Here is a 13,029-nt window from a genome sequence, read left to right as displayed (position 1 = left end):
ATTTAAAATTGCAGACATTTGTCTGTACAAAAGTTTAGTATAGCAATAAAATCGATTAAATACACCAAATAAATTATTGAATATTCAGGCAATAATTGTAAACGATAAATTATTAACGTTTTGAAACGAATAGCAAACAATATCAAACATAAATGCGACGGTTGCGTCACCACGCTTCTTTCAACTCAACTAAATTGTCATCTGCTGGTGAAGAGCGTGGCTTTTTCTCGCGGGGGGTGGTAAGTGTCTTATTTTATACTACTATAATTTAATATAAAATATACAAGTTGTGTCTTTGTCTTCGTCGAATATCTGCAGACTCTTCGGGTTGCATACGTGGTTTAATTAGTGCTTATCCAGCACGACCACGCAGCAGTTCTGTATCGGAGTTCAAGTACTCGGTCCGTGCTTCGGGGTGAGCTTTAGTTTGTGCAGAAGCAGAAGGATAAACATTTTCCAAAAAAATGGTAAGATTGATGAACTAACGTTGAAGTTGTTGTTGTTGCGTTGTTATGCAATCCCTGTAAAATACGTGTCCGAAATCATGTTCAGGTGAAATCGTAAACGGATTCACAGTATCACCTAGCTCTTCGGCACTCGTGCACCAAAACCCGTTGCTGCGCAATTTTTGAGCTTTATTCTGGTTCGCGTAATTTACGTAATTTTCGTTGTTACAGGGCCAGATGGACGATTTCCGATGGCTGTGGAAGTCTGGCCCGGGCTTCAACATTTCGGGGGACAATGTGACCGTTTTGCACGAACCCAGCGAATTTTATCAACATCTCAAGGTACAGTCCTGTTCAGGGACGGCGCCAAAGGGAGGCGAGGGGTGGCTGGCGCCTCCCCTAAAATTTGTCCTGCCACCCCAAAAACATGCCAGCCTTTACTTCCCCCCCCCCCCCCCCCCCCACCCTAATTTTCGCGCGCAGACCCGTATACGCTACATGGCTTGTCATTTTCCTAATTTCCTCGTCCCATGAAAAAGGCATTGGCTTGTAGGATAGCCAGCCTAAAGAGGCCTCATACCGGACGTTTTCAACTTTTTCGTGCCATCCGCTTTATTTTCTTTACGTACCCCGTGAAGAACGATGCATGAATATCGGTACGGCTTGCCGAAGCTAAGAAGCGTCGTCTACCACTCAATTCCTCTGTCGCCACCCATAAAAGACTTCCTGAAAGTAGCTTCACCCAAGTGATTACTCGGAGAGACTTGGAATCCCATCCGCACTGTGCCGTCGCTTCGTACCTGCCAGACAAAGGAACTCAAGGGCACTGTTCATGTTCTGACCGAGGAAATCTCCCAAAGTCCTGAGGCGCTTGGGCCGACTGGCGAGTTCCCAAGGGGAGGCTTTGACGTGTCTAGGTCATCCTAGGGTGCCTTCAAGCGCACATGAAGGCATGAAGGCTCCCTAAGTCATCCTGCTTATTTCGAATCTCTACGGGGTCCTTGAAGCAACTTTGTTGACGGCGACTGTGTGTGCTCGGGAAAGGGTATAGGTCGGAGCCTGGCGGTTCGAGAACTGCCATGCTCCCATCATTAGTGACCCTGGGGCACGAAGTCCCTTCGAGGGACTATCCCAGGAAGTTGGAGGTAAGCTGAAAGTGTTTGTGTATTTGGGGGGGGGGGGGGGGGGGGGGGGGGGGGGGTGGAGAAAACAGTGGAAGTGTTGTATTTTGACAGAGGGCTGTCGAAACTAGAAGAAAGTTGTTTAAAAGGAAGGCGGTCTACGACGCCACTAAAACAGTGCGGCACGCAGGGCGTCCCAAACATCATCGGCTTCCTTCAAGCAGATGAAGAACAGTGGCACGGCTAAAGGCCCGTTCACACTCTTGCGACTGCTTGCGACCTCTTAAACCTGGGTTCCTTAAAACTTGTTAAACCAAAAAAAACACTGGCGCCATCTATTGGGAAGCAGTGTAAACTCGGCGGTCCGGCATATTTTTTTTTTATTTCTCGAGCATTATCCTTTCTTTCTTGGCTCGAAAAACTTTTGACAATGTTATAAACGAGCCTTTCTATGGGTATTACGCACATTTGACCTCGAAAATCCCGCAAAACCTTCGCTCTTGTGAAATGCAGTTCCAGGGTCACCGCATAGATGGCGCCACAATGTCAGTGAATTCCCTCATTCTAAAAACATTTATGAAGTTGTAAGAGATCTCGTCTCTCTCAGTCGTACTCGGTCGCAAGAGTGTGAACGGGCCTTAAATCAGTCGCCGTGTACCTCTGCCAGGCGTATTCAGCAGAGAAGGGAGTATCGTCATTACATCTACATGATCGCTGACGTGCTCCGGTTTTCCGCGGTGCAGGGGACTGCCTAAAGAGCAGATAATGAGTCACGACAAGCGTGAGCGTGCTTATTTAGTATTGCGAAATGTAAACATGCCTGAATAATTTGCACGTGAAATTCTACATTAACCAGCGTTGTACATAGGTTGTAAAATAATTAAATAAACTGAGCTGATTTCTATTAAAAACTCCCGAAGCGCAAAGTCATCGTCCCTGAATATTTGTTCTTTTAGTCGGATCGAAGGCCCATGCCTCCCCAAAAATGCCGTGCGCCTCCCCACTGCCCCCTCACTATGAAAAGCCTGGCGCCGTCCCTGGTCCTGTTGCCAAAGTAAAATGGGAAGAAAATACATTGCTGGGATACTTATTTTGTTGCGACAGATACTTGTTGTAACGCACGTTTCTCGATCCTGCACTTTTGTAATAAAAATTGTTCGAAAGGAAAAAAAAAACAACTTTTTTAATACAGTAATTTTATTTTACGCGAAACTAAAGAGAAAGCTTATGTGCTGAAGCAAGTTATTTTGACAATATGCAGAACACCAACCACACGAGTGTACTTTCTTGCAGAACACGAAGGTAGCCAATCATGGCGAACGATAGAAGGACCCCAGCGAATTACAAATCTCAAAACACAACAAGATAAAAAAAAATAAAAATAAATGTGATGTGCACAGGGACACTGGTTATAACGTTTCCTTTGATCGAGTTGTCCTTACGCACATCACACTTTTCAAATATACTCGTATTTCTAGCTTCATACTCCGCTGGGACCATTCTGTCGTTAGCCATGATTAGCTGCAGCCAATCACGGCAATCAGAACATGTTCTGCAGAAAAAGTGAGCCCATACACTTTTTTTTAAAACGCCCTTTCTTTCTTTCTTTTTTTTTGTTAACGAAAAATAGCAATTATTTATTAGGAAACTAATATTATTATTTTAACTCCCTTTGAAATTGTGAGAACATGCACCATGTTTACGTAGTTACGTTTTAGATAAAATTAATGATCCTCTACTGTGATTATGCAATGTTTACAGTGAGTGTGTATTCCTCAGGACCTTTCCGATGCTGCCCACAAGCGTATTGTGCTTGCTTCGCTTTACTTGGGTGATGGCGAACTTGAAAAAAATTTGGTGAGTGCATAGAAGTTCAGTAACATTCTAGATGAAACAACTTCTTAGTTGGGAAACTTTTCGGCTGGTTTTCAAAATGAACTGAATCTCACTCTAGAGTAAAGGTCTAGTCATATTAAAATCTACCGTTAGCGTCCCTCTCTCTGCGTTGATTCACTGCAGTGATTGATCGGTTGATTTGAATGTGTCCAAGAACTAGCAGAGCAATTGCATTGGTGCACACATCCTGGTTAGTCAGCAGCGGGAGGGCCATTTAAACTACTAAATTGATAGAAGTCATGTATGAAGTAACATATAATTATATATGTGATGCCTACGAGACGTAGGATCCATTAAAAAAAATTATGATTCTCATGGAAAGCATTGTTTGATCACCGCAACTGACAAGGAACTCGTAATGTAAAAAAATGTCATATCAGATGTCACCATTTGCATCCGATTCCCCAGACATTTCAGAGATTTCTATAAACAATTCAAGGAAAGGAGAGAGAAGTCTCCCTTATCTCCCAAACATTTCCAATAGTCCTGGATGCCACATAAACATTTATAAAAACAAGATATAACGGTCCTGCTGATAAAAAAGGAATTCGTCGAAGTGACTTCGATTTATCCGGTCCCCCCAAAATTATCCCTAATGTAAGTCATCCCTGTTCACGAAACAAAACAATGATGCCGAAATCGCGGCTGTGGCTACGCTGATTCTCGAATAAATACGTTGGCACTTAGCGCCAAGGTTCTGACTCGGCAGAGAGCCAATCCCTTTAGGGCGTCGGCGGTTTTGCGCAAACGGTGTCGTCGCTGCGCCTTGGTTTTACGTTGTCACTTACAATATACACACTGGGGAAACGAAAACATGCACCTATGCCCCGGTGCCGTCGTAAGAGGAGTGCACATCAACAACTGCACGTGATTGAAAGCTTGCGAGAAGACACTTTCCCTTTTACGTAAGAGGAAAAGCGGCCGTAGCGAGCAAACGAACAGTGCAAAAGATCATGGCAAGAACCCCACCGTGGCTTGATGAAACCAGTCCAATCCATTTAGTCCAAACCAAACACGGCTGAACGCACCAGAGGAAGAAATGCACATGCATTTAAAATGCATTTATTTACACAAATCACATCCCCTTAAAATATTGCCTCTATAACGGGTTATATTAAACGGGACTTGACTGTATGGTCAGTATGACCAGAAACTGTCCTAAGGGTGACGTGACCATCCGGGGGACTTCCAGGTGTCCCACATCCATGCCGCCGCTCGCCGCGACGTGCAAGTCCGCATCCTGCTGGACTACACCCGGGGCTCCCGCGGGGAGTCCAACTCGCGGACCATGCTCACCCCCATGCTCCGCGAGTTCTCCCGCCCCACTCCGGCGTCCAGTTCGGACTCGGGCGAACCGCCGGGAAACCAGGTGCAGGTGGCACTGTACCACAGCCCCAAGCTGCGGGGCCTGCTGCGGTGGCTCCTGCCACAGCGCTGGAACGAGACCCTGGGTCTCACGCACCTCAAGGTCTACCTGTTCGACGACACCCTCGTGCTCAGCGGGTGAGAAGATAGATCTGCCGGGTCGGTGGAGGGACTCGTACGAATGAGCCCCGTTAATCAGGCGGCAGCTTGCGCCACCTAGCTGGCATTTCTGTTGTTTGGAAGACTTTCATTTGCTCGTTTCGCTCGAAGTAGACACCCAGGACAATTCCAATCGCTTTTTGCTAAGAGCATTGTTTTACGGATTTCAAAATTCTTCGAGGCCCTCTAAATTTTGCATTCGTCTTTTCATAGCAATGCGGAGCACAAGTTCGTCTGCTGCTTACGCAGAAGTTGTGGTGACGTCAGAACGACGAGCTCTGATTGGCTTTAATTGGAAGGATAGTAGGTAGACCTCAAGGCTAGCTGCCTCGAGGTCTACCCACTATCCTTCCAATCGAGCCAATCGGAGCTGAGTGTTCTGGCATCAACACAACCCCTGTAAAAGAAGCAGAAGAACTTGTGCTCCGCATAGCTCAATCTTCATGCACCCCTAAGAGTCCTAGAAAGCCCAAATTACGATCCTGCGTGTCTTTTTTTTTACACTTTAGAAGCGTGACTAAACACAACAGCATGCTCCTTTACCGAGATGCATCTCGAAAAAAAGGGGATGCGTCGACCAACCGTCACAGGGGAGGCCTCATTCAACTCGACTATGGTGTCTCGAACGCTTCTCCGACCGGTGCGTTTACGGCATCCTCAAAAGTGGTCTCTCTACCTAGCTCCGCCCGACGACGTCAAACAAGTTTACCATTTTGTACCACCTGAGACTGGGTGGAAGAAACACGACGACGTCTCAAACACAGCTAACCACTTTATTCAGTTCTCCCTCCTTTTATACATCCTGACTCAACACCGCCACCAAAAAACATTTCAAACAATGGCACCAATGGTACACGCCTTGACTTCGCAGCCACAAGGTTCTTAAAAAAAAAAAAAAAATTACGAACCACTTTGAGTTAACAAACGGTAAACATACAACAAAACATTGGCCGAAGGGGACATTCTCGACCTCGCAGTCACTCTTAACTTTACAACAAACGAACAAGCGATCCACACAGAACCGACTGCAGTACGAACCCATCAACCTGTTACACCTCCTTTTTTTTTCTTTTTTTTTTCTATGTACGCATACACCCGGAACAAGAACATGACAAAGGAGATACCTCTTAGAAAAACACAAGACCTGTTCAAATCATATTCGGAGAAAAGCTTTCGCCCTATCACTAAAAAGCATAGACGCCTGGCTTATTCAGTTGCCAATCGACCTAATTTTCACTGTCTCTTTTACAACCCTTTTGACGTCGTTGACGTCTTTGCATACTACCGTTGTACCGGACCACTCGGCCGAGCAGTTTCTGCATTCTTGTGCATGTGTCGCAATTTCGGAATTAGTCGCTTTTATATTTACATTTCTTTTGTGCTTAGTCAGACGATCGTTCAAGCATCTTGAGGTCTGCCCTATGTACCTAAAACCACAATTCATCGGTATGTCGTAAACTACATGCACCGGTTTCACAAGGCACAGATTTTTCCTTGTGGTCCTTTTGGCATCCTTTTTTTTCTCTTTGGAACGGGGTGACGTTGCCCAACTTAAAGTCCGCGCTGAACACTACATTAACGCCAAATTTTTTTGCACACGCTTTTATATTGTGTGACACGGTGTGAAAATACGGCATTACTGCGAACCTGTTACTCGATTTTTCCTCCGCCTTTCCCTTTTCTCGAAAATGGTAAACTTACACGAGCTCGCCTGCGCCCTAACTGTTTTTTCGTCAAACAAGTGTTGCGCTCTTGCTTGTCCCAGTCCTGGCTTTGGCACGACAGCAGAGGCAGACACAACAGATGGCTCTTCTGCTGCAGCTCGCTCTTCGATTTTACGGTCTGCGCAAGCTTTGGCACGGATCCAACTCTTACGACCGACGCCTGGATCGCGGCGTCCAACGGCATATGCACGTCGGCTCCGCGACACCATTTGTTGACACTTATTTCGGCACGCTAAACGCGCCGGTTGTGGACATGTTCCAGACACCATAGATGCGATGTCGCTCGACGCGGTGGCCTCCTTCTCCCTACAGGGCCAACCTGAGCGACCAGTACTTTCGCAACCGGCAGGACCGGTACGTGGTCTTCCGCGACTGCTCTCAGCTGGCCGACTATTTTGCCGGCCTCGTGGCGGCCGTGTCCTCCTTCTCGCTCCAGCTGCACCCCGACGACTCGGTGGCACTGGGACGGGATTTCCCCGTGCACCCGTACAAAGGCGAGTGTTCCCGCGATCCTCGATCCTTTGCCTTTCCTGTTGTATTCGGTTCTTGTGGTGCCACGTATCCTCGGTAGTCTTTGCGCCGCAAGAGTGAGTGCAGCCTGTCCATCGAATAGTCGCACACTTTCAGTTCTTGATGTCTCGGTAGAGGTAAAGCACGAAATAGACCCTTTTCAAAATTTCGAAACAATACGTAGATGATGTGCAGCCACCATTTGTTGGTCGTGCACTATGAGAACTCGTTGGACACGAGCACTTTGTCAGCATTCGAAGTGTGCTCGGCTCGAAATGCATTCCACACGAGTGCTGTGTTGGTGGTTGGAGCGAACTCGGAACCAATCACGGGCTTCACGCCGGAACGATGAGACCAACTAATGGCAGCTACGCATAGGCTATGCATCGTTTCATAATTTCGGAGAGGGTCTATTTCTGCCAGCATCGTGAAAGCGAGTGAATGCCCTCGCTTACCTGACAATTCTAACCTGAGATCTCAAGCTAGAAGTTGGGCTGTACTGTTCAAATGTCAAATTGTACTTATCATATATTTTGTCAAAGTTGCTAAATGATTCTTCATAGCTTTTCTAAAGGGGTGCAACTCCAGCAATTTTTTTTATGGTCGCTGATTTTACTTAAAATTGGCTCAACGCATTGATAGACATGGTCATAGCAGTCCCCCAAGTATCGTGTAAAAAGAAAATCTTTTCGCAAAGTTAGTGAATTTTTTAATTTCAATCCAGTCTTGTTTCTCAAATTGAGAGCCCTCACTGGCAACACTGAAATGCGACGACAGAAATGGTACGAAGTGGGCTGTAAACCACGTTCCCAACTGATTACAAGACTTTTGATGGTGGGAAAAGAATGCTTAGAAGCTCAATCGTTCATTGAGAAGCACAAAAAAAAAACGCTCGCCATACTTTGTTTAATTCATCCTGCACGACCTGAAAGTTTGTACCATTAGTGACGTCACACCACTGGAGAGCGCGCGGAAATTTGGATGTTGGTTTTGGCCTCGTCTTCATTTACGGTTTTCTCAGAAGTTGTTTTGAATTTCGAGACTGTAAAGAGCATGCCTCAAACATTAAAGTCTGGGTATGCAGAACATGAAATTCGTTTGAGTAGCTCAAAATGTGGCCAGAGCACCCTTTTAAGGGCCAGCCACAAGGTACTAGTTAGGCATGCATTAAAGGGGTTATGACACGAAAATTAAACGGATAGATTATTCTTGAAATGGAATGCTCATAGGCTACTTAGTATGTACACCAAGTGACGCAATTTTTAGAGCTCTGATAATTGCAAAATTCAATTTACGAATTTTTATAATTTTCATCTGGCGACCAGGCAACACTGCTCAAGTTAGTCACACCATGGTGTCCATAAACCACGTGACCATGACCCCTCTTTCATTCTAGGCGCCCCCATGATCGCCCAAGCTCTTCTCGTCGCGGTACGAACAAAACCGCTCAAACAGCTCGGTAAACTGAAAACTATTCTCGCTCTCGCCCCCCGGCCAGTTGGCCTTCCAGCCTGCATGCGCCAGCGAGACATTCCCGGACGACGGTGACCCCGGCGAACTCGTCGTCGCTGGAGCTCGTCGCCAGCGGGTCGCAGTCAAAATGAACAGCTTCCAACGTCCCTTGATAGCAATCACTCTCATCGCTGCTGCGATCAATGTCGAACACTTCGACAAGGCGATCGATGTTGTAGACGTAATCGTCAGAGACCGGATGCTGGAAACGTGGAAGGTAAACGAGGAAGCTGAGGCTCGATACGCCAAGAGAGCCAAGACTGTGAGTGCGTGCAAGGAGACACTGCGCTGGAGGCTGGCTACGTCATCAGCCTCCAGGACCGCCCGGATCTGCCCCTCCGAGGGGCCCGCATATAAATCGATTTATCCACGAAATTATCGCGCCTTTTTCAAAACAATTTTAGCAGGATTATGGGAACATACAATGGGTCCTAGCAGTATAGTTATGTAATATTTTATTTTTGGCGTGTCATAACCCCTTTAAGGATGTGGCACATCTTTTTAATGAAAATTCTAGAATGCACAAATTCTTTCGGACGATTACTGAAAGCCTAAAAAAACATGAATTCAAAGAAACTTTGAACATGTGGTTACGGAACTCCCGAAGTCTCTCACCTGGCATTCCTCCGTGCTGGCCTTCCGCATTTTCTTTTGTTTTGTTAATTGTTTTTCTTAGCTGACACGACTCTTCAGTGGAACTAGATTTGGTGGTCACCTTGACACCATGATCTAGTGCTTTGCACAAACAAATTAGTTTTTTTTTTTTATCGGAGGTTTTTAAGCTGCCTTATCTTTTAAATGGGAGCTCTGGCAAAACATTGATGGCAATTGATTTTTATAAAATTTTCACCATGCACTAAATATCCACCTCTGAGTATGTCTACCAAATATCTCATCAAAATATTCATTTTCTTTCGAGAAAACAAATTTCAATGTTTACACATACACCTCCGTACTAAATATTAAAAATCCTTTTAGCGCAACATTTACATTGCGAGACAGATATGAAGTTAAGAGCGTTTTAGAAACGTGCTTCCTTTAAAACATAAAAAGAAAGAAAAAATTATAATATGCATTCTTTTAGGGAAAATGTGTTTCATGACTTACATATCCTATCCAAAACCTAAAAAGAAAAAGTCCCCCTCTAAGCTGCCTCGCGCTTTCTAGCAGATCTTTCGTGCCCCGAAAGACTCCTGACAGAATTGGCCGACCCTCGGTCTCCGTCACGCAGGTGACAGCACGGAGTTTGTGGCGGCTGCCAACGAGCGTCTGGCACCCCTGGTCCGTCCCAACGGACTGGAGCCGCCACAGAAGAGCTTTGGGGACACCTGGGTGTTCCCACTACTCCAGATGATGCCACTGGGGATCAGACAGGACCAGGACGTCACGGAGAGGATCCTCGCCAGGCCGCCCCCCGACTGCACCATGCGGCTGGCCACGGGCTACTTCAACCTGACGCAGCGCTACGCGGACCTCATTCTCGGGAACCCCGCTTCCAAGTTTGACCTGCTCGTCGCCTCTCCCAAGGTGCGGGCGATCGGGGCGTAGCGATTGCCGTAGGGGTCGCCGCGGCATTGTGCATTGTGATGACGTCGCGGAAGTGTCACGGTTTCGCCGGCCGTTATTTTGGTGGTGTCTTTTCGACGGAGGCGGGACAGCAGGCTCGTGTTCTGCAGCGGGTGTTGCTCTCCGGCTCGACGGTCTACGGACGCTACGACAGCCGGGAGTTGGGACGCCGTGGCGAGAACGGCAGTCGCGTTTACTCATACTTTTTACCGGGACTTGGAGTAACAACCGTCTGGATTGCGACATTTGGCGGCGTAGCACGACGGCCTCCGAGACATAGTTTTTTGCCACTTAAGGATTGCTTTTGATGTATGAGCAGAACAGGAAGCCAAACGGAGAAGTTGGAGACGTGATCGAGGCACTGTAGCTGGGGTGCCCGACGTAATCAGAGTTGCAGTTATGGTCAGAGTGCTGACACTTTTGTTATCTAATGTCTGTCTTGTTTGACTTGGTTCCGTGTCCACTTGTGATTGCAAAAAGTCCAGGCCATGAGTGTCATACTAGTGGTTAGAAGACAGAAGTACAAACATTGATTATTCTGTTGCCATCTAAACTGCCCAAGGAAAGGTGACTGTTTCTGTCGAAAATTATATTTCCTCCCTATCCCCTTCCCACGGGTCGTCTGAAACCAGGTAATGCGATTTTTAGGGGGTGGGCCATCTTTAGGTGTTTTCTTCGAGAAGAGAAAATTTGATCGCAAACAGGGTGTGGCTGTCTTTCGGGCTATTGTGGTGTGCTTTGTTTTGTGAACTAAGGATTCCTGTGTGGAATACCCATTGTTCATCTATCAACTGCAGGTTAATGGGTTCTACGGTGCGGAAGGATTGAGCGGCGTCATTCCCACCGTTTACACGCTGCTCCTGCGTCAGTTCTTCTCCCGGATCGGCAAATCGGAGAGTCACGTGACGGTCGGAGAGTACGAGCGTGCAAACTGGACCTTCCATGCAAAGGGCCTCTGGCTATGGAGGGGTTCGCAGCCGTGGCCGTGCGTCTCCCTTGTCGGCTCTCCGAACTTCGGTGCGTTACCTAATGCTGGTTCGATGCCCAGTTATGCTTGTATGATGTCTGATGCTTGTTTAAAATAAAGTATTGCGCAAAATACGACCTAACTGACGTGTGTTACGATTTGGTCGACACGTCGAGCCAACTGTTCATGAAGCATTCAATACTTTCAATATCCCTTACAATTTGAGGGAGGTTTGTTGCAGTCGACAGTTGTTCTGGGAAAAAAAGGAACGCACATGTACTGTTGTTGTTTCAACTTTCCATGATTGGGACAGAGAATGACAATTAATAATTTGCAGATTTGTGGAAGGGGTTGTCATAGATCGAGCTCCTCTATTTTGTCGCGCACGACATGCGCATATTGTTTGTTCTGCAATTGTTGTCTGCTCCCCAGGCTTTCGGTCTGTTCACCAAGACTTGGAGGCACAAGTTGCAATTGTGACAAGCAACAAGAGCCTCCAGAAACAGCTACATCATGTAAGTAAACTAGCTTATTCAATCTATTAATTGTTTTGCAATATTTGCACACTGTGTGACTGATGCTCGCGCATTCAACATGCAGAAAATATGGTTATTCTTCTCATTTTGTCAGCAAACTGTAGCACTTACCCCGACTTCTTTCGCTATCCTCAGATAAGGCCAACCTCGAATGGACACCTTATTTTTCTTGCCTCAATCTGAGCGTATATAAATACATTTCGTATTGCTACTTTGTCCACATGCTACATGAAGCGAAAAAGTGCATTTGAATCTGAGCTGTTCAAGTCTTATACTGTTTATCTTCTCAAATTGTTAGCTGATACATACAAGTTTCTAATAGACCAACTCATGTTTGCAAACAAACTGGAGTGTCCCTAGCGGGTGCCAATGGCGCCGTGTATGCGCGATGGAGTGTGGGCAAGAACCTCGCCGTAGCCCATAAACAAACCATTGGAATGCGATGTTGTCGGCGTCGGTGTGAGTCCCCCTGCCCTTTTTCGCGTTCGAGTTGTTGATTCTACGTCTTCCTGGCGATGTCTTACCACTTTTCGCGTAAAGTGGAGCATCCGCGCGTCCACCGTGCCAACCCGCAGCGCCACTGAAGTGCACGACGTCGGAGCCGCCTGTTGATGTATTCGGCTATTTCAGTGAAAGTTGAACGGGTCTAAAGTCTGTGAACGTAACGTGCGGGAAACCGCATAAACTGGGAGCGTACAACGTCCGTAAACATACAAACTAGGTGTCACTAAATGGACGACCTGGTGTGCGTATGTCTCGTTGCAGGAGCAGCAGAGGCTGTACGACCTCTCGACGCCCGTCACCTGGGCGACCTTTCAGGCTCCCAGCCGCCACGTGCCTCTCTGGGTTCGCCTGGTCACTCCGTGGCTGCGCTCCCTCTTTTGACACATCAGAGCGACGATTTTATGCGATGAAATAATTATATGTAGGTGTATATAAACATGCGTTTACAGTTCTTTCTCTGGTGCCTCAGTTTGTGACGGATGTATTGTGCCATAGCCTTCTCTAAATATAAATCAAGTTCACAGTGTGCCCCCCCCCCTCTAAAAAAAATGCAGGTTTTATTGTTGTTTTCTTTTTACCGCAAAAATAAAGTATGCATCGCCGAACGTTCAGTTTCCGCCCAAATGCACTAGAGCTTCAGACCAGATGCCAAGCTTTCAGAGCTTACCATTATCTAAATCAAAAGTTACAAGCGATTTTCAGAAATTTTCAATGGGGATGTGG

At 46.6% G+C, this 13,029-nt stretch overlaps 1 protein-coding gene across 1 annotated transcript; it reads left to right on the top strand.

Annotated features, from left to right (window-relative positions):
* Positions 1 to 200: 200 nt before the first annotated feature.
* LOC8031639 (CDP-diacylglycerol--glycerol-3-phosphate 3-phosphatidyltransferase, mitochondrial) lies at positions 201 to 12,757 on the top strand. The gene is made up of 9 exons (XM_042286097.1): positions 201 to 467; positions 678 to 788; positions 3,347 to 3,424; positions 4,656 to 4,966; positions 7,024 to 7,205; positions 9,965 to 10,260; positions 11,097 to 11,316; positions 11,699 to 11,781; positions 12,568 to 12,757. The coding sequence occupies exons 1-9, from the start codon at positions 465 to 467 to the stop codon at positions 12,685 to 12,687; spliced, it is 1,404 nt and encodes a 467-aa protein (XP_042142031.1). The 5' UTR covers positions 201 to 464; the 3' UTR covers positions 12,688 to 12,757.
* The last annotated feature ends 272 nt before the right edge of the window (positions 12,758 to 13,029 follow it).

This window comes from Ixodes scapularis, unplaced genomic scaffold (genome assembly GCF_016920785.2).
Source record: "Ixodes scapularis isolate PalLabHiFi unplaced genomic scaffold, ASM1692078v2 PGA_scaffold6__148_contigs__length_123643588, whole genome shotgun sequence".
Lineage (NCBI taxonomy): Eukaryota > Metazoa > Arthropoda > Arachnida > Ixodida > Ixodidae > Ixodes > Ixodes scapularis.
Note: the sequence above shows the minus strand (reverse complement) of the source record. Positions and strands in the feature narration are given on the sequence as shown.